Below are 24,926 nucleotides of genomic sequence, written 5' to 3' on the forward strand. Positions count from 1 at the left end.
AAACAGTCAGACATTAAAAGTCTTGACCCAATCAGTGAACTACCTCTGGTGTCTTTGTCCACAACATATTTTCTCTACTAATTGAACAAGGACCAAACTGAGGACACTGACAACCTCTAGCATTCACTCCTCACTGACCACTAAGGATCTATAAAGCATAAGTTTTCCACACACTGCCATCACTTTCTACAGAAAAAATGATACCTGATGAAGTGGTCCAAATAAGCTCATGATAGAAATAATGAGAAGAATACATCAGCTCTCTCTAAAGTAGGCTGCTTAAAATGAAGTCTAATATTCCATACCTGCCCTCATCCCCACTTTGAAAAATAAATTCAGAATGTCCCCTCCCCTACCTTGGTCCTAGGTCTTACTTTTATTTTTATTTATTTTAGTTTTTTTAGAAGTTGATAGTTTTTTAAAAATTTTTTTTAAATGTTACTTATTTTGACAGAAACAGAGCATGAGCAGGGGAGGGCAGAGACAGAGAGGGAGACACAGAATCTGAAGCAGGCTCCAGGCTCTGAGCTGTCAGCATAGAGCCCGATGTGGGGCTTGAACTCACGAACTGTGAGATCATGAACTGATCCAAAGTCGGATACTTAACCAACTGAGCCACCCAGGTGCCCAATTTTTTTAATGTTATTTAGTTTTGAGAGAGAGAGAAGGGGGGGTGGCGCAGAGAGAGAGGGAAACAGAATCAGAAGTTGGTTCCAGGTTCTTGGCTGAGGGCACAGAGCCCAATGTGGGGGCTTGAACTCACAATCTGCGAGATCGTGACCTGAGCTGACGTGGGATGCTTAACCAACTGAGGCCACCCATGCACCCTGGTCCTAGATCTCGCTTTTAAAACGGTTAACTTGAGGGGCGCCAGGGTGACTCAGTCGGTTAAAGCATCTGACTTCGGCTCATGTCATGATCTCACGGTTTGTGAGTTTGAGCCTTGCATCAGGCTCTCTGCTCTCAGCACAGAGCCTGCTTCGGATCTTCGTCTCCCTCCCTTTCTCTCTGCCCCTCCCTTACTCGCTCTCCTCTGTCTCAAAAACAAACATTAAAAAAAATTTTTTTAATTAAAAAAAATAGTGACTTCACTTGCCTGAAGAGGATTCTCAGAGTAGCAAGAATATTAGCTGGCAAGATATCACAAGAAAAGAAAACTACAGACTGCTATCCCTCATGACTATAGATGTAAAAATCCTCAACAAAAATGTAAACAAAATCAAATCTATCAACAGAAAAAGGACTAGATAACATAACCAAATGGGTTTTGCCCAAGGAATGTTAAGGTTGGTTTAACATCGAAAATGCAATTAATATGCCATATTAATAACGAACAAAAACCACATGACAATCTCCATAGATACAGGAAAAGCATTTAACAAAATTTAACACCAATTCATGATAACCATTCTCAACAAACTAGGAATTGAAAGGCACTTGTCAATCTAATGAATGACATCTATGAAAAACTACATCTAACATCATAATTAGACCTGTATGTTGAAAACTACAAAACCTTGCTGTGAGAAAAAATTAAAGAAGACCTAAACAATGGAGAGATGTCCCAAGTCCTGGATTGGAAGACACACAAAAAACCCAAACTAACTGCGAATTAACATAATCCCTATCAAAATCCCAGCTAGCTGTCCGCAGAAACTGACAAAGTGATACTAAAATTATATAGAAATGCAAAAGACCAAAGAATAGCCAAAACAACTTTGGATAAGAAGAACAAAATTAGAGGGGCACCTGGTGGTTAACGCTGGTTAAGCATCCAACTCTCTCTCCTCAAAATAAATAAAATAAATAAACTTTAAACAAACAAAAAAAGACTGTATACTTCCTGATATCAAAACCTGCTATAAAACTACAGTAGGGGCAACTGGGTGCTCAGTTGGTTAAGCATCCAACTCTTGATTTCAGCTCAGGTCATGACCCTCATGTTTCGTGGGATAGAGCCCCTGCATTGGGCCTCTGACAGCACAGAGCCTGCTTGGGATTCTCTCTTTCCTTCTCTCTCCTTCCTCCTCTCTGCCTGACTTGTGCACACTTGCATATGCTTGCTCTCAAAATAAATCAACATAAAAAAAAAAAAAAACCTACAGTAATCAGACACTGTATTAGTGTTGATTTTCCACAAAGGTACCAAGGCAATTCAATAGAAAAAAAGACAGTCTTTAATAAATAGTGCTAGAGCAAATGAGTTGTCAACATGCACAAAAAGATTATTTTGGACTCTTAACCCATATCATACACAAAGAATAACTAAGAGTGGTTCATAGACTTAAATGTAGGTGGTAACATAATAAAACTTTTAGAAAAAAACATAGGAAATCTTTGTGACCTTGGGTTGGGCAATGATTTCTTAGACACAACATCAAAAGGTCAATCCATAAAAGAAAAAAACTGATAGGCTAGACTTCACCAAAATCAACATGTTTGTGTTATCAGAGTTAGGAGTAGGAGAAATGGATGAAAGTGGTCAAAAGGTAGAAACTTCTACTTATAAGATAAATTAAGTATTGGGGGATTCAGTGCATAACATGATGACTCTCATTAACACTGTTGTATAGTATATTTGAAAAGTGTTAAGAGGGGTAAATCCCAAGAGTTCTCATTACAAAAAAAAACATTGTTTTCCTTTTTTTCTGGCATCTGTATGAAGTGATAGATATTAACTAAATTTATTGTGGTAATCATTTGACAATATATGTTAAGTCAAGTCATTATGTTGTATACCCTAAACTTACCAGTGCTGTTTGTCAATTATATCTCATAAAACTTGTGGGGAAAAACACTTTCACACTTCAAAGATACCATTAAGAAAACAAAAAAAAGAAGCCAAATACTGTGATAAAACATCTGTAATCATATGTCTAAAAACAGACTTGTGTCCAAAATTACATAAAGATCTCTACAACTAAATAAGACAAGTAACCTAATGAAAAATTGGCAAAAGATTTAAATCAACATTTCAGGGGCGCCTGGGTGGCTCAGTCGGTTAAGCGTCCGACTTCGGCTCAGGTCATGATCTCGCGGTTCGTGAGTTCAAGCCCCGTGTCGGCTCTGTGCTGATGGCTCAGAGCCTGGAGCCTGTTCGGATTCTGTGTCTCCCTCTCTCTCTGACCCTCCCCCGTTCATGCTCTGTCTCCCTCTGTCTCAAAAAAAAATAAAGGTTAAAAAAAATTTTTTTAATCACATTTCATCCAAGAAGATATATGAACGACTAATAAGTAGATGAAAAGATGCTCAGGCACGACTGGGTGGCTTAGTCAGTTAAGCATCTGACTCTTGATCTTGGGCCAGGTCGTGATCTCATAGTTCATGAGATTGAACCTCATGTGGGGCCCTGTGCTAGTGATGTGGAGCCTGCTTGGAATTTACTCTCCCTCTCTCTCTCCTCCCTACCCCACTCGTGCTGTCTCTTTCTCAAAATAAATAAACTTAAAAAAAAATTAAAAAAAATAAAAGATGCTCAACATCAATTATTCACGAGGGCAAAGCAAATGAAAACCACCATTTCAAACCCACTAAATGGTTATATTAAAAAATGGCAGTATCAACTCCTGGGGGGGATATGAAGAAATATGAACCCTCATACACTGTTGGTGAGAATGTAAAATGAGGGGCACCTGGCTGGCTTAGAAGAGTCTGTGGCTCTTGATCTTGGGGTTGTGGGTTCAAGGCCCAAGCTGTGGGTAGAGGAGTACTGTGCTAAGCGAAATAAGTCAGTCAGAGAAAGACAAATACCATATGATTTCATTCATATGTGGACTTTAAGAAACAAAACAAATGACCCACAGGGAAAAAAGAGAGAGAGGCAAACCAACAAACAGACTCTTAACTATAGAGAACATACCGATGGTACGCGAGGGGAGGTGGGTTGGGGATGAGTGAAATAGGTGGTGGGGATTAAAGAGTACACTTGTGATGAGTACCAGGTGTTGTGTTGAATCACGATATTGTACACCCAAAACTAATAGTACACTGAACATTAACTGAACTTAAAAACAAATAAATAACTTAAAAAAATTTTTCTTAATGTAAAATGGTGGGCCACTTTGGAAAACAGTTTGGCAGTGTCTTAAAAAGTTAAACAGGCATTATCAATTCACGCTACTTTACCAATGATTTTATGCAAAAGTTCCTCTACTTAAAGCCCCAACAAAGAGACTTTTTCATTGGAAAAAGACAATAACAGTAGTCAACAATATTACAGTTAATCAAATAGTCTAGATTAATAGGACAAAACCATGAAAATAAATATCAATATTAAATTAAGATTTTAAAAAACTCTGTATCTTCTCAAAGTTAAGACTCTGGTGACTGCTGTGTTCTAAATTATCATTAAATCAGAGAGGACACCAGTGAAATGGCAGGTGACTATGACATTTACAGAGTGCCATGAGTCAGGAACTGTTTAATCTCTCAGCAAACAAAGAATTTGAGGCTTAAATAGTCTGTTCTGCCTAAGAACACTAAGATCTGACTGCCAAGGTAAAGCTATTTACTCTTTCCTCTATTTCTTAAGGCTTCTAAGGATTTCAGTATAAGACTAATATTGTAAATAGTATGATTTGAACTGTTATTGCTTGAGTCTAATATATCTATTTAGATTTAGGTATATCCCCAAAGGCACAGTTCATAAAATAATATTATTAAACAACAGTTCAAATATACCTGTGTAGGGGCACCTGGTGCTTAGTGGGTTAAGAGGCCAACTCTTGATCTCTGCTTAGGTCATGATCTCACAGTTAGTGGGATCAGAGCCCTGCGTCGGGCTCCATGCTGACAGTGCAGAGCCTGCTTGAGATTCTCTCTCTCTCCTTTCTCTCTCTGGCCCTCTCTGCTTTCTCTTGCTCTCCTCTCTCTCAAAATAAATACTAAACTTAAAAAATTAAAAAAAAAAAACACACACCTGTGTATACCAAAAGAAGTCTTTAAAAGTAACACATCATAACATTATTTAAAAATATTTTCAGGCTTTCTCCCTAAGGTCGGGAACAAGACAGGGGATATCCACTCTTGCCACTGTTATTCAACATATTATTGAAGTCTTAGGCTTCAGCAATTAGACAACACAAAGAAATAAAAGGCATCCAAATCAGCCAGGAGGAGGTCAAACTTTCACTCTTTGCAGATGATATGATACTCTATATGGAAAACCCAAAAGATTCACACACCAAAAAATGCTAGAACTGATCATGAATTCAGCAAAAGTTCACAGGATATAAAAATCAATGCACAGAAATCAGTTGCATTCCTATACACCAATAATGAAGCGACAGAAAGAGAAATCAAGGAATTGATCCCCTTTACAATTGCATCCAAAACCATAAATATCTAGGAATAAATCTAACCAAAGAGGTAAAAAATCTATACACTGAAAACTTATGAAAGCTTATAGAAAGCTTATGAAAGAAATTGAAGAGGACCCACAAAAAAAAAAAAAATGGAAAAATATTCCATACTCCTTGATAGGAAGAACAAATGTTAAAGTGTCAATACTACCCGAAGCAATCTACATATTCGATGTAATACCTAGTAAGATAACACCAGCTCCGTTCATGCTCTGTCTCTCTCTGTCCCAAAAATAATAAACGTTGAAAAAAAAAATTTTTAAAAAAAAGATAACACCAGCATTCTTCACAGAGCTAGAACAAACAATCCTAAAATTTGTATGGAACCAGAAAAGACCTCGAACAGCCAAAGCAATCTTGAAAAAGAAAACCAAAGCTGGAGGATCACAATCCTGGACTTCAGGATATATTACAAAGATTTAAATCATCAAGAAGTAAGGTACTGGCACAAAAACAGACACTCAGCTCAATTGAACAGAACAGAGACCCAGAAATGGACCCACAAAGGTATGGCCAACTAATCTTTGACAAACCAGAAGAATATCCAATGGAATAAAGTCAGTCTCTTCAGCAAATGGTGCTGGGAAAACCAGGACAGTGACATGCAGAAAAAAGTGAACTGGACCACTTTCTTACACCATACACAAAAATAATCTCAAAGTGGATGAAAGACCTCAATGTAAGACAGGAAGCCATCAAAATCCTCAAGGAGAAAGCAGGCAAAAAGCCTCTTTGACCTCGGCCGCAGCAACTTCTTACTCAACACATCTCCAGAGGCAAGGGAAACAAAAAGCAAAATGAACTATTGGGACCCTCATCAAAATAAAAAGCTTCTGCACAGCGAAGGAAACAATCAGCAAAACTAAGAGGCAACCAACGGAATGGAGAAGATATTTGCAAACGACATATCAGATAAAGGGTTAGTACCCAAAAATCTATAAAGAACTTATCAAACTCAACATGCAAATAACAAATAATCCAGTGAAGAAATGGGCAAAAGACATGAATAGACACTTCTCCAAGGAAGACATTCAGATGGCCAACCGACACATGAAAAAATGCTCAGCATCACTCATCATCAGGGAAATACAAATCAAAACCACAATGAGATACCACCTCACACCTGTCAGAATGGCTAACATTAACAACTCAGGCAACAACAGATGTTGGTGAGGATGTGAAGAAAGAGGATCTCTTTGGCACTGCTGGTAAGAATGCAAACTGGTGCGGCCACTCTGGAAAACAGTATGGAGTTCCCTCAAAAAATTAAAAATAGAACTACCCTATGACCCAGCAACTGCACTACTAGGTATTTATCCAAGGGATACAGGTATACTGTTTCGAAGGGGCACATGTACTCCAATGTTTATAGCAGTGCAGTCAACAATAGCCAAAGTATGGAAAGAGCCCACATGTCCATCGATGGAAGAATGGATAAAGAAGATGTGGTATATATACACAATGGAGTATTACTTGGCAATCAAAAAGAATGAAATCTTGCCATTCACAGCTACATGGATGGAACTAGACGGTATTATGCCAAGTGAAATTAGTCAGAGAAAGACATCATATGACTTCACTCATCTGAGGACTTTAAGAGACAAAACAGATGAACATAAGGGAAGGGAAGCAAAAATAATTAAAAACAGGGAGAGGGACAAAACATAAGAGACTCTTAAATATAGAGAACAGAGGGTTACTGGAGGGGTTGTGGGAGGAGGATGGGCTAAATGGGCAAGGGGCATTAAGGAATCTACTCCTGAAATCATTGTTGCACCATGTGCTAACTAACTTGGATGTAAATTATAATAAAATAAATTATAGAAAGTTAAAAAAATAAATAAACCTTAAAAAAAAAAAAAAGAGAGACCCAGCTCTCTACTATCAACTCAACATTGGCAATGTAGGTCCAGCTTACACCCTTCCAATAAATTAACACTGTTCCTTTAAAAAATAATAATAAAATAAATACAGTTACTAAATTGTTACCATTAGCAAAATAGTATAATCTTTTCCTCAAGGAAGGCACCTTTGACCACTTCCTTAATTAGTACCAGTGCCACAGAAATTGTATAATACTGGTTTTGAAACCTAGCAGAGAATTTTGTGCCAAGTTGAATAATTCAAGCTTCTACAAGGTTTTATTCAAACAGTATTGGAAATCCCCGTTGAATTGGGTTTACATGTATACAAAAAGTAGCTCAAATTTTTAAGGTTTCATTTTGTTATAATTCATTCCACGTTTATAACACTAGAAGTACATTTGTTAATAGGAGAACATGATGGGTTACATAATTTTAGTGGGAAGTTACTACGCTCTTCTCTTAAGGCCTTTATGCAGTCTGCCTCCAAAAAGGTTACCATAAACATAATTAAAAAGTAATCAAGAGCTTATAAACAAAGGGGAAGAAATTATCCTGCTTAGCCACATTACATAGTAAAAACAGAACACTGAGTTTATACTTTACCTGCAGGTTTAAGGTCTCCTATTCGAATAATGTGTGGCCAATGCTGGAGTGTTTTTGCAAAAAAAGGGTTGGTTACTCCTAATATGACTGAGGGCCTACATAAAAAAAAAACAGAAACAAAGTGAGAAAAAGACAAATGCGCCATCAGTGAAGAATAGTTTATAATTTCTTTAGATTGAACAACAGATTATCTTTTCCTTCACTCCATGCATTACATAACAACTAGAGGCCAGGCACCATGTTTAGCCCTAGACAAGTAAAGATGGAAAGACATGGTCTTCCTAAAACAATACAGGAAGAAACGTATGCATACCCCATCACAATGCCACAGATTAGAAAATGGTGATGGGGTATCAAACATACAATAATTACAAAGGAGAAACTGTATCTATCAAGAGGATTAAAAGACAGCTGCACTAAAGAGATGACATTTGCACAAAGATATGAAAGATGCACAGAAGTTCTTTCCCAAATGGATAAGGGAGGTAAAGGTGATGCAGGAGAATAACTAATATGTGCAAAGCAATGAAATGAGATGGTGGAGTGCCTGAAGAACTACAAATAGCTCAGTATTTCTACAGCACAAAGCAAGAATGATGAGTGAGTGGGAAATGAAGGTAGATGGCTGGATGCTGGCCAGATTATTAAGTACCAAGTTAATATGCTAAGAAGTTTAGAAATCTTGTAGGCAAACAAAAGCTAATAGAGAACCAAGCGGAAGGATGCCACATGAATGAAAATGTAGGAAAATCACTCTAGGAAATCTGGAAGGTGTCCTACAAAGACGGTAAGAGATTTAGGAAAAGCAACAGCAGACATGACAAAGACTGGAGACAGTTAGGCTGAGAATAGATTTTTGGAAGAAGATACAAATGTTATTATGAGAGATATTTTATGGTGTTAAATTGACAGATTTGGTAAAATTTGATGTGGGGCATATAAAGAAGGAGAAATTTATGACAATTTTACCATTCATGAAAATAGGAAGGAGCATGGGTTTAGGGAAGAAAACAAGAAGACAGAAAGAATTCAGTTTGTACATGTTTAGTTTCAGTTGCCATTAATATACCTAGGTGGTAAAGTGATAAAAAACAACAACAAAACCCTGGACATATAGGTCTGCACCTTGCAAAGATCTGGGCTAGGCAGATAAATTTCAGTCATTGGTATACAGGTGTTAACAGAGTCTGTGGGTAGAGATAAGATAGCTCAGAAAGAATCATCAGTGTGAAATCAGATCCCAGAACACAGTGCTGGAGAACACCAACACTTAAGGTGCTGACAGAGACAGAGACATCTGCACAGGGGACTGAGATGCACCACCAGGCAGACAGGTGAGAGTGGTGTCAAAGATTAAAATGCTTTCAAGTTCAACAGCTTAAATGTTATTAAGAAAGGGAAGGCAGGGAAAATAGGACAATAATATGCGCACAGGGTTGGGCAGTGAGAGGGTCTTGATGACTCTGACTTCAGTGGAAGTGGAGAAATCAACCTGTGGGTGCCTGGGTGGCTCAGTCAGTTAAGTGTCTGACTCCTGGTATTGGCTCAAGTCATAATCTCACAGTTGTGAGATCGAGCCCCACATTTGGCTCCACACTGACAGCACAGAGCCTGCTTGGGATTCTTTCTCTCTCCCTCTCTCTCTGTCCCTCTCCCACTCACACAAGCATGTACACTCTCTCTCAAAGTAAATACATAAACTTGAAAAATAAAAAAGAAATCAACCTGCAATGGACTGAGAAGCAACCAGAAAGCCAAGAAGTAGAGACAGTACGTGGAGATTTCTTGTTGTTGTTGTTATTCTAGAAATTTCACTATGAAAAGAAGGTAAGCAATAGAGCAGGAGCTAAGGGGGAAAGGGTAAGATAATTTTTTCCCTTTAATATATTGGGAAGAATTTTGATGTTTCCATGCCAATTCAACGAAGAAGAAGGAAAAGGAAGTTATAGAGCAACAAGAGATAACAGAAGGCAAGAAAACAACTCAAAGTATAATCAGATGGCTATTGATGACAATACATCCTCCACTAATAAATAAAATCATTGAAAAGAAAACAAGTTTGACACTTGACAGGTAGAAGTATTACAAGCAGTTCATCAAACCTTCCTTTACCAAATCAAGATGCCAATAAGTTCAAAATTTAATTTTACATAATTTGGTTATATAGGAAATACTTGGTCAATAAAAATTATTTTGTTTACTCACGGGGCTTGAGTACGAGTATATTCTTTGAATTCGCTATCATGAATAGTGAAGTAAGGTCGGAAGTCACTGAAGTACTTTAATGGAGAAATACAGCTGTGGAGGAAAGAAGAACATTTTAAACAAAGGACACAGAAATTAAAGGCCCTACTCAATAACTATAAAACATCAATAACACACAGTATACCCACATAGGATTACTTATTTCAGTAAACAGCAAACTTATTTCAGGAAATCAGAAAGACAAATGGAAATACATAATAATATGAAATGGAGTATTGAAAGAACACGGGACTTGGGGCAGAAGATGGGTTGAAATTCTGGCATTACCATTCCCTAGTTACATGTCTTTTACTAGACACTGACCATTCATGCAAAGTTGTCAGGTACCAACTTTGCATAAGTGAATGAATGTTTCTTGTTCTATCAATCAAAGCAAAAAAACCCCCCATGGTTCCAGCCCTCTTGGAGCATGAATTACTTATCTCATCCATGAAACGGGGCTATAATGAGCACCCTTCTTATAAGAGAGGTGTTGTCTGGATCAGTGCAATGAGTGTGCAAACATAACACAGATGGAAAAATGCTGCAACTATCACCATCAGGAACCAAATATACTCACTTCACAAGTGCCAATACAGTCTCTGACGACTCTGATGGTGACGGCGCCATGACCACGAGGGGCTCCCCCAACAGGACCAGCTCCCAAAGCATCTGACTATGAAGGAAAACTGGGCAGAAACACCTAAAAGGTGTTTATATGGTAGAAGTATTTTCCAACCCTGTTTTTTAAGTTCTTAATCATTCTAAAAACTTCATACTGATATAAATTCTTCCAGCTATTGTACCTTGTTGTGACATACAAATTCATTTAGAATACGGTGATGCATAAGTCTCTTTAGTCCACATTAAAAAAATATGAATTTGACTCATTCCAAGTTTTAGAAAATGAAACGAGATATATTGACACAGAATGGCTGACAAATAATAAAAGCACATAAAATAATTATTAAATTATACCATATGGTAGATTTATTTCATCATTATTGCTTTCTTACATTTGAATTTCTGTTGTAAAATTTTGAAGGAAACAAGAAAAATCAATTTTCCAAAGGATATTTATTGGATGTAATTAATTTAAGAGCCAAGGCATTCAATGTTAAAAAATGATGGAAACAAATCACAAGGGGGAGTTCGAAGGCCCAACAGAAGGATTTCCTGGGCAGATCCTTCCCTTACAGAAATGCTGCAGATTTTTATAGTAGCCCTGGAACTAGATGGAAGCCTATCAGAACAGAGCTCTGGCACACTGCTTAGCCTCAGACATTTGGTAACTTTTACTTATTTAGTAATTTCTTCCATTAGGTAACAACTTTTCCTACTAGATTGGAGGAAAAATACTTATCTATTTATAAAAATCATAATCAATCTACCCAGTTAAAAACATATATACACACAAGAAACAAAGAAAGGCAGAAAGTAAGTCTCTTTTGTCCACATTAAAAACCATATCAATTTGACTGATTCCAATTTTTAGAAAATGAAATGCAACATATTGACACAGAATGACTGACAATAATAAAAGCATATAAGTAATTATTAAATTGTACCATATGGTAGACCTATTTCATTAATATTGCTTTCTTGCATCTGAATTTCTAGTGTAAATATTTTGAAGAAAACAAGAAAAATTAAACAAGAAGGAAAGAAAGAAAAAGAAAAAAGCTTACATGCAAAAATATAAAACAGATTTGTGGAATGGAAATTAGGGAAATTTAGTTTTAACTATTCAAAAGCAAGAATACAAATGTGAAGGAAGTGCAAAAACACCCAAAGCAAAATAATAAACAGTTCAAGGATAAGACAAACGAGCTCTTCTTCCTCTTCCTTTCCTAAACAATTCAATCCTAAAACAGAACATGGTGCATGGTAGGCATCTCTGCCAGGAGAGAAAGGAAGACATGATGGCTCAGAGCAGGGTGTGAGGGCTTATGTGAGATAAGGGAGACGTTCACATGGAGAAGGTAACTTGCTGTGGGGCTGCTGGAACCCAAACGTGGTGAGGAAGGTGTACATGTGTGAAGGTGATCTGGTTTGAGATGACAGGCCAGAAGTGTGAGGGGCCTGGAGGGGCAGCCTGGTATGAAGTGTCAGAGCCAGAGTGTGTTGAAGTTGTCCACGGTGGAATGTAAGAGCAGGGGGAATAGGGTGTGTGCATGGAGAGGTGGTCTGGGATGAGGTATAGGAGCACTGTAGGGTAAGGAGGGCTTTCCTCTGGGGGTTGGCCTAACATCGGGAGCCAGAGCACAAGCAAGCATATGGATAGGGGGCCTAAATGTGCAATACAGAAGCCTAACTGGGGTAGGAGCATAACCACATGGGGGGAATCTGGCATGGAGCACAGCCTGAGAAGGTTGAGGAAGGGTATCTATGAAGGGCAGGTGGGTGTGGAGTGTCAGAGCCCAAGTTGGGTAAGAAAGTCATCTGCACGGAGGAGAGGGTTTAAGCAGCGATGAGATACTTGTTACTAACAAGGACTGATCAAATAAGTAAATAAATTAAGAATAATAGGAGGTAGTTCCTCAGAAAGGGAAAAGAAATACCAATATAGAAAAAACTAGAGTGAACCTTGTCTTGTAGGATTGGAATTGGGGGTACTGGTGTGACTTTAGGGTTTTCAATAAATACAGATATAGAAATACATATGCAAAAATGTATACGTATTATATGAGTAGGTACATATGCATCCCTTTACAAATATATGTATGTATGTGTATATATATATGTATACTCCCTAGCTCTGTCCACTGAGAGGGCCTAAAATCAGTGATATTCCAATAGCAATGAGCTCAACCAGTACCCAGATTTTGGCTTCTGAATCCTATTCTCCACTAAAAAAAAGTCAAGGCTTTTTGAAGAAATGGGTGATTCCAGGGCTAAGGAAGAAAAATACAAGAAAATCTTGGCACCCAAGAAAACATAGGTCCACGCAAAAGCTTATATACAAATGTTTGTAGTAGCATTATATGTAACAGTCAAAAAGTAGAAACCATCCAAATATCCTTCAGTGAATTAATGGATAAATAAAATGTGGTATCCACACAACAGAACATCATAAAGTGAATCAAATAATGATTCAGGCTACTGCACGGATAAACCATGGAAATGATTTGCTAAGTGTAAGCAGACACAAAAAGCCACATATTTTAGGATTCTATTTATATGATATGCCCCAAAGAGGCAAATCGATGGATGGAGATAGAAAGTAGATTAGTGGTTCCCAGAGGCTGGTAGAGGAGAGAGATGGGGAATAACTGCCACTGGGTACAGGGTTACTTTTTGAAGTGATGAAAATGTTCTAGAACTAGATAGCAGTAATGATTGCACAACTTTGTGAAATACAGTAAAAACCAGTGAATTGTATATTTTAAAAGAGCGAATACTATGGTATGTGAATTATATATCTTTTTTTAATTAAAAAAAAAAGATAAGCTTGGCACATTTTATACTAGAAAGCAAGGAAGTGTTTCAGGGTCCCTAAGTGGCTCAGTCAGTTAAGTGTCCAGCTCTTTGTTTTGGCTCCAGTCACGGTCTCATGGTTCATGAATTTGAGCCTACATCAGGCTCTGTGCTGACAGTGCAGAGCCTGCTTAGGATTTTCTCTCTCTCTCTCTCTCTCTCCCCTCACCCACCCCCCACTCGTGCTCTCTCTCTCTCTCAAAAATAAATGAATAGACTTTAAAAAAAAAAAGAAGGAAGGAAATGCTTAAAGAATGACAAGGATCGGGCGCCTGGGTGGCCCAGTCGGTTGGGCGTCCGACTTCGGCTCAGGTCATGATCTCGCAGTCCGTGAGTTCGAGCCCCGCGTCAGGCTCTGTGCTGACAGCTCAGAGCCTGGAGCCTGTTTCAGATTCGTGTCTCCCTCTCTCTGACCCTCCCCCATTCATGCTCTGTCTCTCTCTGTCTCAAAAATAAATAAACGTTAAAAAAAAATTAAAAAAAAAAAGAATGACAAGGATATGTAAAAAAACAAAACAAAACAAAACAGAGGCCAACTTGAAGACAAGTGTCACTGACCAAATTGGGGACACCTGGAACACCAAATGATAATGGATTTTAATAACCTATTGAATAAAATAGAAAAAAACAACAGCCCATAAAATATACACAATGTAATGATTTAAAATATTTCTACAAATTCTTTGACACTCCTTTTAAACCATGGAAGCCTAGCTCAGTTGGTTAAGTGGTTAAGCATCCAACTTCAGCTCAGGTCATGATCTTGCAGTTCATGGGTTAGAGCCCTGTGTTGGGTTCTGAGCTGACACCTCAGGGCCTGGAGCCTACTTTGAATTCTGTGTCTCCCTCTCTTTCTGCCCCTCCCCCAACCCTGCTCTGTCTCCCTCCCCACCCCCCTCAAAAATAACATTTAAAAAACAACAACAACAACAAAAAAAACCATGGGAGCCCAATCCTCCCCCTCTTAGCTGTGGGCTACGTTATTGGTTTACATGTAACAAACAGAATAAGGTAAAGCAACAGTGTGCAATTTTGAAGGTTGGGTCATAAAAGACATTTTGGCTTCTGCCTTCTCAGATCACCTGCCCAATACTGTGAGAACATTCAACTTGCCCTATGGGCCAGTCCACATGGCTAGAAATGAGGCTCCTGCTAAAATCCACAAGAAATGGTGACCTCCAGCCAGCAGCCAAGTAAGCCTTTTAGGGAAACAGATACTCATGCCCCATTTGTCCAAATGACTAAAAACCCTAGCTGGTATTTTGACTGCAACGTCATAAGAGATTTAGAGCTAGAACCATCTAGCTAAAGCCATTCCCAGATTCCTAACCCTCAGAAAGTGTATGAAGTACTATTTGTTCTCTCAAGCCTCTAAATATTGGGGTAATTTATTACACAGCAATAAATACTCATATACATAGTTTCAAAGTGCCTCCCCACAAAATACTTATTCACAAAAAGAAAACGAGTAACTACCAATCAGAAGCTTGGAGAATACCACAAAGTAAACGTCACCAGTAATAACGCAAGCTACCTCCATGTCAAACATGCAGAGCTTGAATCTAATTTTGAGTAAATCCCAGACAGACCTAAACGCAGGGATTCCTGCAAAATAACTGTCTTGTAACCACAAGAAGCTTAGGTGTATGAAAAGAAGACTTGAAGATCTATTCCAGACTGAAAGAGAGACAGAAGAGACAGGACAAGGAAATGCAACAGAAAATTCTGACTACTGGTGACATCTGAATTAAATAATATTATCAATGTTAACTTCCCGATTTGGATGGCTGCATTATATCCTTATTTGTACGAAATAGACTCTAAAGTATTCAGAGATGATGGGAACATCAGGTCCTTCAAATGACTATCCACTGGTTCAAGGAAAAAAGTTTTCTATATATACTTACTACTTTTCTGTAAATTTATGATTCTTCAACTATCTATATGCATGTATACACATATACATTTACAAATATAAACATATATATATATATATATAATTTTGAAACAATCACAAATTTACAGAAAGTGGTAAGTGTGTGTATGTGGGTAAGTATACATTTAATAGTGGGATGCCCTTAAGGCATTAAAGCTGGAAATTATGTTTTCTCACAAGTATGTAATATATTCTCAGTAAGGGCAAAACAGACAGCAAGTACAGTTATAAGATGAAGCATTCTATGAAATTATAGTACATTAGAAATATCTATTATATAAAGTACTTTTATTAGGGGAGATAAGTATTAAATATTCAAGAAGAAACCTATCTCCAGCTCGAACTTTAACTAAATATTGATGGTATGTGCCTAATTAACTGCAGTGTAAAATTACTAAAATGAGAGTTCTGTAGGAAAATCATAGGATATTTTTTCAGTATTATTTTATATCTCCACTCTGGAGTGGCACGCTTTATGCTAAGCTCTACTGCTCCCCACCCCTGCCAAAAGCCTCCTCTGGCAAAAATGGAGAAACTTACTCCAAATAGATAAATAAATGAATAAATAGATACATACATAAATAACTAGATAAATAAAGGTTTCAACCTTTTTCAGAAAGATATACCATGTTATTATAATCTTGAAAATTAAACTAACATCAAAGAGCATCAGACACATCAGATTTATGTAGTAATAGCAATAGACTTTACACTCTTTGAAACACAAAACACTCATAACTGTTATCTATCCTGCCAGTGGGGGTAGAAAGCCAAGATGGCTCATTCTCAAGATGAGGGCAAAGAGGAAGATGACAACACATCACTGATATGCCTCCTGCTGCGTGAAGAACCAACAGCAAGTATCATTAGGTAAAACGTCCTTGACTCCAGGCAAGAGAATGTCCATTTATTTCAACAGAAAACCATCCCTCAATTCTAAGCCCAACTTAAAAACTGAATGAGAAGACTATGTACATGATTGAGAGGGCTGAAACGAAAGCCAGGTCCATGGATACGTGGTAGCTTAACAAGCCTTGACTTGCTAGAAGGAGGGTGACAAGCCCTTATACTCAACTGCATCTCTGGCACTCAGCTCCAAACATCTTTCCAGGTCTCTTTCCTTTGCTCTCAAGCTAATTGTGGGTATAAAAATTCACCTTCAATATAATGATAAACATTTAAACTCTTATTCACAGATAAATGTACAATGTAAGCTCTCCACAAACAAATGAAGAGTGCCATCATGGACGAAGCACTAATCTGAACATCAGATGTTAAATGCTTGGTGCAATGCTCTCTCTGTGTGGGACTATTATTGTTCAAGTTTCCATTTTCTCACCTCCTGAGCAACAAGAATTAAAAGAACAACACACTAACTTGTACTACTTTAAAAACAATAACATGTCATTCATAATCAGGAGAAAAGATATATGCTAATAAAAAGTGTTAGCGGTAGGAATAATTAATTGCCATGAAAGCAAAGATACTGATAAACTGAAAGGCATTAAGACTTGCACCCAGCAGTTCAAAAGAAAACAAGTCTGGTAATCAAATTCTATATCAACTTGTGCCAGTGCTTCACTTATTCCTAAACGAAGTGAAGTATCAAAACTACTAACAGTATGGATCCTTCTTAGTGTATTTTTCCTGTATAATTATTCATGTATTTGGGGGGGCACTTCTCTTATTCTAAGAATGCTACAACACTTAATTTTTTAAAAGAAAATCAATTTGAGGGGTGCCTGGGTAGCTCAGTTGGTTGAGAGTCCGACTTGTGAGTTCGAGCCCTGGATCCGGGTTTGCGCTGACAGTGCAGAGCCTGCTTTGGATTTTCTGTCTCCCTCTCTCTCTGCCCCTACCCCACTTGCATGTTTTCTCTCTCTCTCTCTCAAAAATAAATAAACATTAAAAATGTTTTAAAAGAAATCAATTTGTTTTTAAGATTTATCATTTACGGGGGTGCCTGGGTGGCTTAGTCGGTTAAGCGCCAGACGTCAGCTCAGGTCATGATCTCACGGTTCGTGAGTTCGAGCCCCGCATCGGGCTCTGTGCTGACAGCTCAGAGCCTGGAGCCTGCTTCAGATTCCTTGTCTCCCTCTCTCTCTGCCCTTCTCACTCTGTCTCTCTCTCTCTCAAAATAAATTAAAAAAAAAAGATTTATCATTTACATACAGAAACATTTACACTTAGCAAAGATATAAAACACTTCCATCACTCCAAAATTCCCTCATCCCTTTTACTCAATTTCCCTCTCCCACCCTCCAGGCAACCACTGAGCTGATTTCTGTCCCTTTTCTAGAATATCTATAAATGGAGTCACTAGTAAGTAGCTCTTTAAAATCTGGTTCCTTTTGCCAAACATAACACTTCTGAGAGTCACCTATGTTGCTGGCTGTATCAATAGTGCTGTCTTTTTTTAACTGCTAAGTAGTATTCCACACACATGTAGAATCACATTTGTTTATCCATTTACCAGCTTATGGACAAATGCAGTTTCTGGGTTTTAGGCTGGTATGAATAGAGCTGCTATAAACATTTGCATATAGGTCTTTGTGAGGAGTATGCTTTCATTTTACAGGATAAATTCCTAGAAGTGGGATTAATAGGCTGTGCTAGGGCCCAAGTGTATAAAACAAATCAAGCATATAGAACTAATCATCCTCTGAAGTAGTATTCCATGTAGTTTAAAGGTCACACATACACAAAATTCCACATACACCCCAAACCAAAAATCCCATTCTAAGCCTTTCACATGACTCCCAATTGCATGTATTACTATTTAATAACTGCTCTGCAACAACAGTGGTTCTCAAGCCAAGGAGATCTACCCAGGAGCTGGAACTTGGGCACTAATCCAGAGATTTCTATTCAGCTGCCCTGGGTAAGGCACAGGCATTGGTACTTTTCCCTGTTCTTTTTTTATGTGCTAGATTCTCTTTTTTTATTTTGCATTTTAAAAAGCTTCAAACATACGAAAAACAAAGGCAGTAGTGTAAGAACCCCCATTTAACCTATCATCTAGAGTTAACAATATTTTACCATTTTTACTTCATTAATTTTTTCTTACGGACGTATTTTAAGTCTTAGGCTCTGCGAACTAAGCTAGCTGGACACTTCTTAGTAAATATTAAAAAAAATTTTTTTTAATGTTTATTTATTGTTTTTGAGAGAGAGAGAGAGAGAGAGAGACAGAGCACGAGCAGGGGGAGGGGCAGAAAGAAGAGTGAGACACAGAATCCGAAGCAGGCTCCAGGCTCCAAGCTGTCATCACAGAGCCCGACACAGGGCTTGAAACCCACAGACCGTGAGATCGTGCCCTGAGCCGAAGTCAGACACTTAACCAACTGAGCCACCCAGGCACCCCTTACTGAAGTATTTTAAAATAAAACACAAACCTCATGACATTTCACTTCAAAATAGTTAAAAATTCATCTTTAAAAATCAAGTCCATTTTCTTACATCATTACAATACCATTCTCACACCAAACCAAACAAAAAATAATTTGTTTCTACCATGTAATAGCCAACCACATCCAAATTTCCCTAATCATCAAATGTCGTAACATGCATTAGGGATGAACCATTGATTTATAACCTGTGAAACACAATATGACTATTTTTTTCCAGTTTTTTCCACATTTAAGAACATTCATTTTCTAAAGAAATTAAAAACAATATCACAAAGCAAAGGAGGAAAGGCACTTAATAAAATTTACCTGAAAAGATCCACCTCATGAACAGTAGGTTAAAATAACAGATATATGTGTGTCTGCCTGAGATAAAGAGAAAAAATACAGAAGATATCACTAAAATTACAGAAATTCATTTTTTAAAAATGCCTATCTATCTTGTGATCAATAAGCCATATTGCCCTATCTTTAAGATTCTCTTCCTCCAGGAGCAGCCACAAAGAGATTGGGCCTTAGCAATCCCTCCTAACACAGCAGAAGGTCAAGGATGACAGATTCCTTGGATAAAACATTAATCTAATAGAGGACAGATTAATTCACAACTGCATTATACCAGTTGATATATGTATATAACAGGAAAAATTAGTTTTCCTACTGCTTTCTATTTTAATTCAATTCAAACAATGGTAGTGTTAATATACCAGTTAAAACATTTCAAATAAAAACTTCAACCGGGGCGCCTGGGTGGCTCAGTCGGTTGAGAGGCTGACTTCAGCTCGGGTCATAATCTCACAATCCGTGAGTTTGAGCCTCACTTCCGGCTCTGTGCTGACAGCTCAGAGCCTGGAGCCTGTTTCAGGTTCTGTGTCTCCCTCTCTCTCTGCCCCTCCCCCTGCTCATGCTCTGTCTCTCTCTGTCTCAAAATAAATAAAAACATTAAAAAAATTTAAAAAAAAAAACCAAAAATTTCAACCCCACCATGAACAGATGTGACTGTGGGGGAAATGAAAAGCAATCATAACTACAGAATCCTTTGACTGAGTTTCCTAAAAACAAAAGCCTGTTGACCATTCTTCTAAGAAGGTAAGAGGTTTTATGTACTTTCCCCTAGTCCTCACAGTTACATTATAAATTGAGTTCTCCAGTGTCTGCTAGATAACAACAAGAAAACAATCTGAGAAACATTAGAAAGTTTATTATCAATTTATTACAAAATTATTTAATGGGATATTTCAGTAATATTCAGAAATATATCATAAACCCAAGAAGCTCTATATTTGCTAGTTTAAGAATTCTGTTAAAGAGACTATATATGCTGGATTATTCTACCACAGTACCACACTACCTGCTGAGTTAACTGCGCTATTTGAGTTGTCCCAGGCTTGTCATGACATGTGGGAATCTGTACCTTGAAGAGACAGAGAAGAAATTAACTTTGGCTATAAAAGAATGTCCTTTATATGGTCTGCGACTCCCACTACAACGAGGGATCAGAAACACTCTTACCACTAAAACAGTACACTCAGCAATGCATAAAAATCCATAAAACAAAGTATTTATATCAGATTTTAAAACTACAGTCTTATTTATCTTTAGTCACAGAAGGTAAGTGAACCAATGTCTCCATATTCCCATACACATGGAAATCACTACTCACTGAGAAGCAAATGTGCTGAAAAACAGAAAAGAGCATCAACTTCATACTGCTTCCTATTTATTGTTCCATTCTTTGCTTCATTAATATACACACACCCAAACACACCCTCTCAAGCTTGCCAAATTATGGGATAAATCTCACAGGAAACCATGAGAACTCACAACCCAGAGCTAGGAGTACCACTTTGATAATCTCCCAGGGAAAAAAACAGAACACATCCTACAGAAGTAAGTACATCTAAAAACACAGCATTGCCAAAAATAAGTCCAATTTGAAAATGAATTGCAAAAGCACTACAGCACATTCATACAAAGCCTGAGAGCAAAATGCTATTCCATTTTTAAAAAAAGAAAAGAAAACTGAATAAAAGCACCATATCCTGGGATGGGCATGTTTGGTCTGACATCACACCATGAAGAAATTATTACTAAGAACCAATGGCTTTCCTAATTTCTTCCCATTTTTACTAATTCATACTTGACTCTACAAGTATTCTGCAATGCCACCCATCTCTGGAGGGCCATGGAGTTGCAGAAGTCTCAAAGGCTGCATTTACAGTCACATGTATTATACAAGAATGACACCCTTGTGTAAAACCCTAAGGATGAAATGGGACAGGTAGCCCCTGGAGTTGTGTAACTAATGGTTCTGTACAGCAGGATGAACTGTGGGATCTCTAACTCCTCACATACAAATGATAGCAATATTGACATTGAACATTATTAGGAAGTTAAAAAGCAAAACTCATCTATGAACTTCCTAGAGTTCTCTAGAAAAGGAGACAAATGAAATAAAAGCTATTACCTTCATTACAACCCCCATAATAGGCAGGTGTAATGTCTTCCCTGGCACTGGGGCAGGCCATCGATCAACATCATTACAAGCTGAAAAAATAATACAATCTTTCCTTAGTATAAGTTTAAATTGCAAAATATGAAAAATGAAACATTAGAAATTAGAACTCCAGGGGCGCCTGTGTGGCTCAGTCATGATCCTAGGGTCGTGGGATCAAGCCCTGTATCACACTCTGCACTGAGCATGGAGCCTGCTTCAATTTCTCTCTCTCTCTTTCTCTCCCTCTATCCCTCTCCCCACTTACATGTTCTTGCTCTAAAATAAAATAAAAACTAAAAAAAGAAAAAATTAAAAAGGTAACAGAAAGTAAAAGTGGTGAAATATCTTGCATTTCACCAGAAATACACCTGTGTTCTTTTTTTTTTTTTTAAGTTTATTTGTTTATTTTGAGAGAGAGAAGAGAGAGGGAGGGACAGAGTGAGAGGGAGAGAGAATCCCCAAGCAGGCTCCGCACTGGCAGCCCAGAGCCCAACATGGGGCTTGAATTCATGAACCATGCATGAGATCATGACCTGAGCCGAAATCAAGAGTCTGACATTTAACCAACTGAGCCACCCAGGCACCCTGAAATATACCTATGATCTAAGATACAAACTAGTTCATAAATTTTTTGAAAGGGAGTTTTCCTATTCACTCATCACTACCCAAATTAGCAACAAAAACATAACACTCAATAGAGGCCTCTGCATTGAGTGACATAAAGATTTGTTTAAACACTACTCTGAGAAGCAGAGCTGTCAACTTCATATTTGTTCATCATTAACCTAATAAATAGGCATCATCTATGCTGCAAAAGGAGATAATAAAAGATACGGTCTTTTGTGTTTGTAGGTAAAGATGAAGAATAGCTTTTCATCTCTCTCCTACCATATAGCCCTTACAATTCTTCTTTTTTAAAACAATTTTTAAGAGATATTATTTAAGTTTATTTATTTATTTTGAGAGAGAGGGAGAGAGAGTGGGTGAGGGGCAGAGAGAAAGGGACAGAGGATCCCAAGCAGGTTCTGTGGTGTCAGCTCAGAGCCCATCATGGGGCTTGAATTCATGAACTGTGAGATCATGACCTGAGGTGAAATCAAGAGTCAGATGCTTAATTGACTGAGCCACCCAGGTGTCCCTAGCCCTTAAAATTCTTAATTAAATTTTTTAGAAAGTCAACTTTATATTTATCAGTCATTTCCAGGAAAATTTTTAAAACTCCTTCATAAAGTATCTAAGTCACACAGTATTTAACTTACCTGCTTCCAAATAAGGTTCGCTCTTTTCAAAATACTCTGGTGCTATCTGTTTGAGCACGGTATGAAAAAAATGAATGTAAGGTAGTTTGCTGATCAAAACCAAGGACTGGAGAGAAAAAAGAAACATGATTTTTTATTTTACTGATGATTATAATTTAAATTTGTCATTTCTTATAAAATCAATTACTAACAAGCTAAATTCAGCAAAAAGTGTGGATTTTGAAAGAAAGTTTTTGCAGTAAACGGTTAAAAGAAAAACTACATAAAACTACAGTAGCAGAATGCAAGAACTTTAACCTTATTATTACACCTTAAGAGCATAAGGGCATATTCACAGATTCTCCTGCTCTCCAGGAAAAAGAATTTCCTATAAAGAGACAAATATTATGGATAATTTCCAAGGCCTCGCTACTACTGTCATTAGCAAAGCAGTTCTACCAGGAATTAGTGAGATGAACTCTTCCTAATATAGGAAGAGCAAATTGTGATGCTTTTTCAAACTAAGACCTATGATTGCTGTTATTTTAGTTTTCAATGATCATAACCATATACTTAGAAACTCTGACTTTATAGTTGGGCCAATTCAGATATGGATTATGCCAATTTTTTCATCTATTTCTCTTGAAAACTACTTTTTACCTTTCCATTCAATATCAATTAGTGGTCAAGGCACATTCTAGTTACAAAAGGTAAAGGTGTGTCCCTGTTAGCTGTAATTAAATCAGAACCAATTATTATTTTTAATGATGATTGGGATTTTTTAATTAACTAATTAATCAATTTAAGTAATTTCTACACTCAATGTGGGGCTCAAACTAACAAACCCAACATCAAGAGTTGCATGCTCTTCTGACTGAGCCAGCCAGGTGCCCCTAATTTTTTTTTTAAAGAAAATAAAATGACTGTACATTTAGAATGGAAATACTAATGATTAAGATGTTGCTAAGATGTAATTTAGTGACTCTTAGCTGTTCAAAAAAAGATACTGCAGACTTTTATTAGTTGTAACGATATTAAAAATCATCTGTTCATTCTTTTCCTCATCCCAAAATGTGGAAATTAAGCAGATTCATTTGGCTTTTAACAATTTCATACAATATGTATAACTGTCAGGAATCTAGCACAGAGATAGCAGAAAGGCAAAATTCAATCCCAGTTAAAAATCTAGGGACAGGGGCATCTGGGTAGCTCAGTCGGTTAAGCATCCAACTCTTGATTCTCAGCTCACATCTTAATCTCAGGGTCCTGGGCATGAGACCTACTTTAAAAAAAAAAAAAAAAAAAAAAATCTAGGGACAGGTATCTATAATCTAAAAAAACAAAAAAAAATGTAAGTTCTAGTATGTTTAAAGATAAAATATCAAAGACTTTAAAGACTATTCAGTTTCTATTTTTCTAGCCACAGTATAAAAACAATTTCCCTATTAGTGCATATGAAATTTACCTTCTGGAAGTAGCCTCTTTTTAGACTTTTATCTCGAACTTGTCGGAAATACACATATCCGTAAAAATAAGCAGGATCCTTCTATGAAAGAAGTGACAAATAAAAAAATACATATTGCCATCCTTGTGTTATTATTAACATCACATTCCTTTACAAACCTGAACTGAGATATGAAATACACACAAAGATCTAGTTATGCTTTTCCACCAACACAATCCTGATAGTAACTGGCAGATATAAACTTGGAGCTTGTCCAAAGGTGAAATAATTTCAACTAAAGTACTAAAATCAGATTTTTCCCATTATAACCTCCTCAGCTTACGTTGTTTATTCATGTCTGTACTAGTTAATAGACGTCAGGAAACAATCAAATTCTACGTTTTCTCCAATGCTACATGTATATTTTTAAATTGTGCCTACAAGTATGAGTTAGGGGTCAGTCTTAATAAAATGAAGTATCCTAATGTAAAATTTTGAGAGAGGAAAAAAAGGAGTTAAATGCCAATCTGAATGTTACATAATCAGTTCTATTTTTACCTAATAAAAATGAAACACTGAAATATTTATCAAAATATAATTTGAAAGTAAATACATTCCAAAAAACATAAGAAGTTTTTACATCCTAATGAAATAAACTTTAACCCAGTTCCTAACTGATTATTCTTTGCACAAATATTTATTGACCATCTACTTTGAACAAGGCATTGTGTTACAGAAGTTAAAAGATGCATCAGATATAGTTCCTTAAGAAGACCACAATCTATGAGGGACAAAAACAAACCTCAAGGTAGGTACTATGAAGAAACCACAAAGTGTTACAGGGAGGCCAAGAGGGAA

General features: G+C 37.2%; 1 protein-coding gene across 1 annotated transcript in view; it reads right to left on the reverse strand.

The window, feature by feature from the left end:
• The window catches only part of DENND6A (DENN domain containing 6A), a 63,838-nt gene that overhangs the window by 11,325 nt on the left and 27,587 nt on the right, over window positions 1-24,926 (reverse strand). Inside the window, 9 exon segments of the mRNA XM_030307086.1 lie at window positions 7,829-7,923; window positions 10,034-10,126; window positions 10,653-10,775; window positions 19,202-19,230; window positions 19,232-19,258; window positions 20,241-20,303; window positions 21,357-21,436; window positions 22,646-22,751; window positions 24,090-24,170. Coding sequence (XP_030162946.1) covers window positions 7,829-7,923; window positions 10,034-10,126; window positions 10,653-10,775; window positions 19,202-19,230; window positions 19,232-19,258; window positions 20,241-20,303; window positions 21,357-21,436; window positions 22,646-22,751; window positions 24,090-24,170 — 697 coding nt within the window.

This window comes from Lynx canadensis, chromosome A2 (genome assembly GCF_007474595.2).
Source record: "Lynx canadensis isolate LIC74 chromosome A2, mLynCan4.pri.v2, whole genome shotgun sequence".
Lineage (NCBI taxonomy): Eukaryota > Metazoa > Chordata > Mammalia > Carnivora > Felidae > Lynx > Lynx canadensis.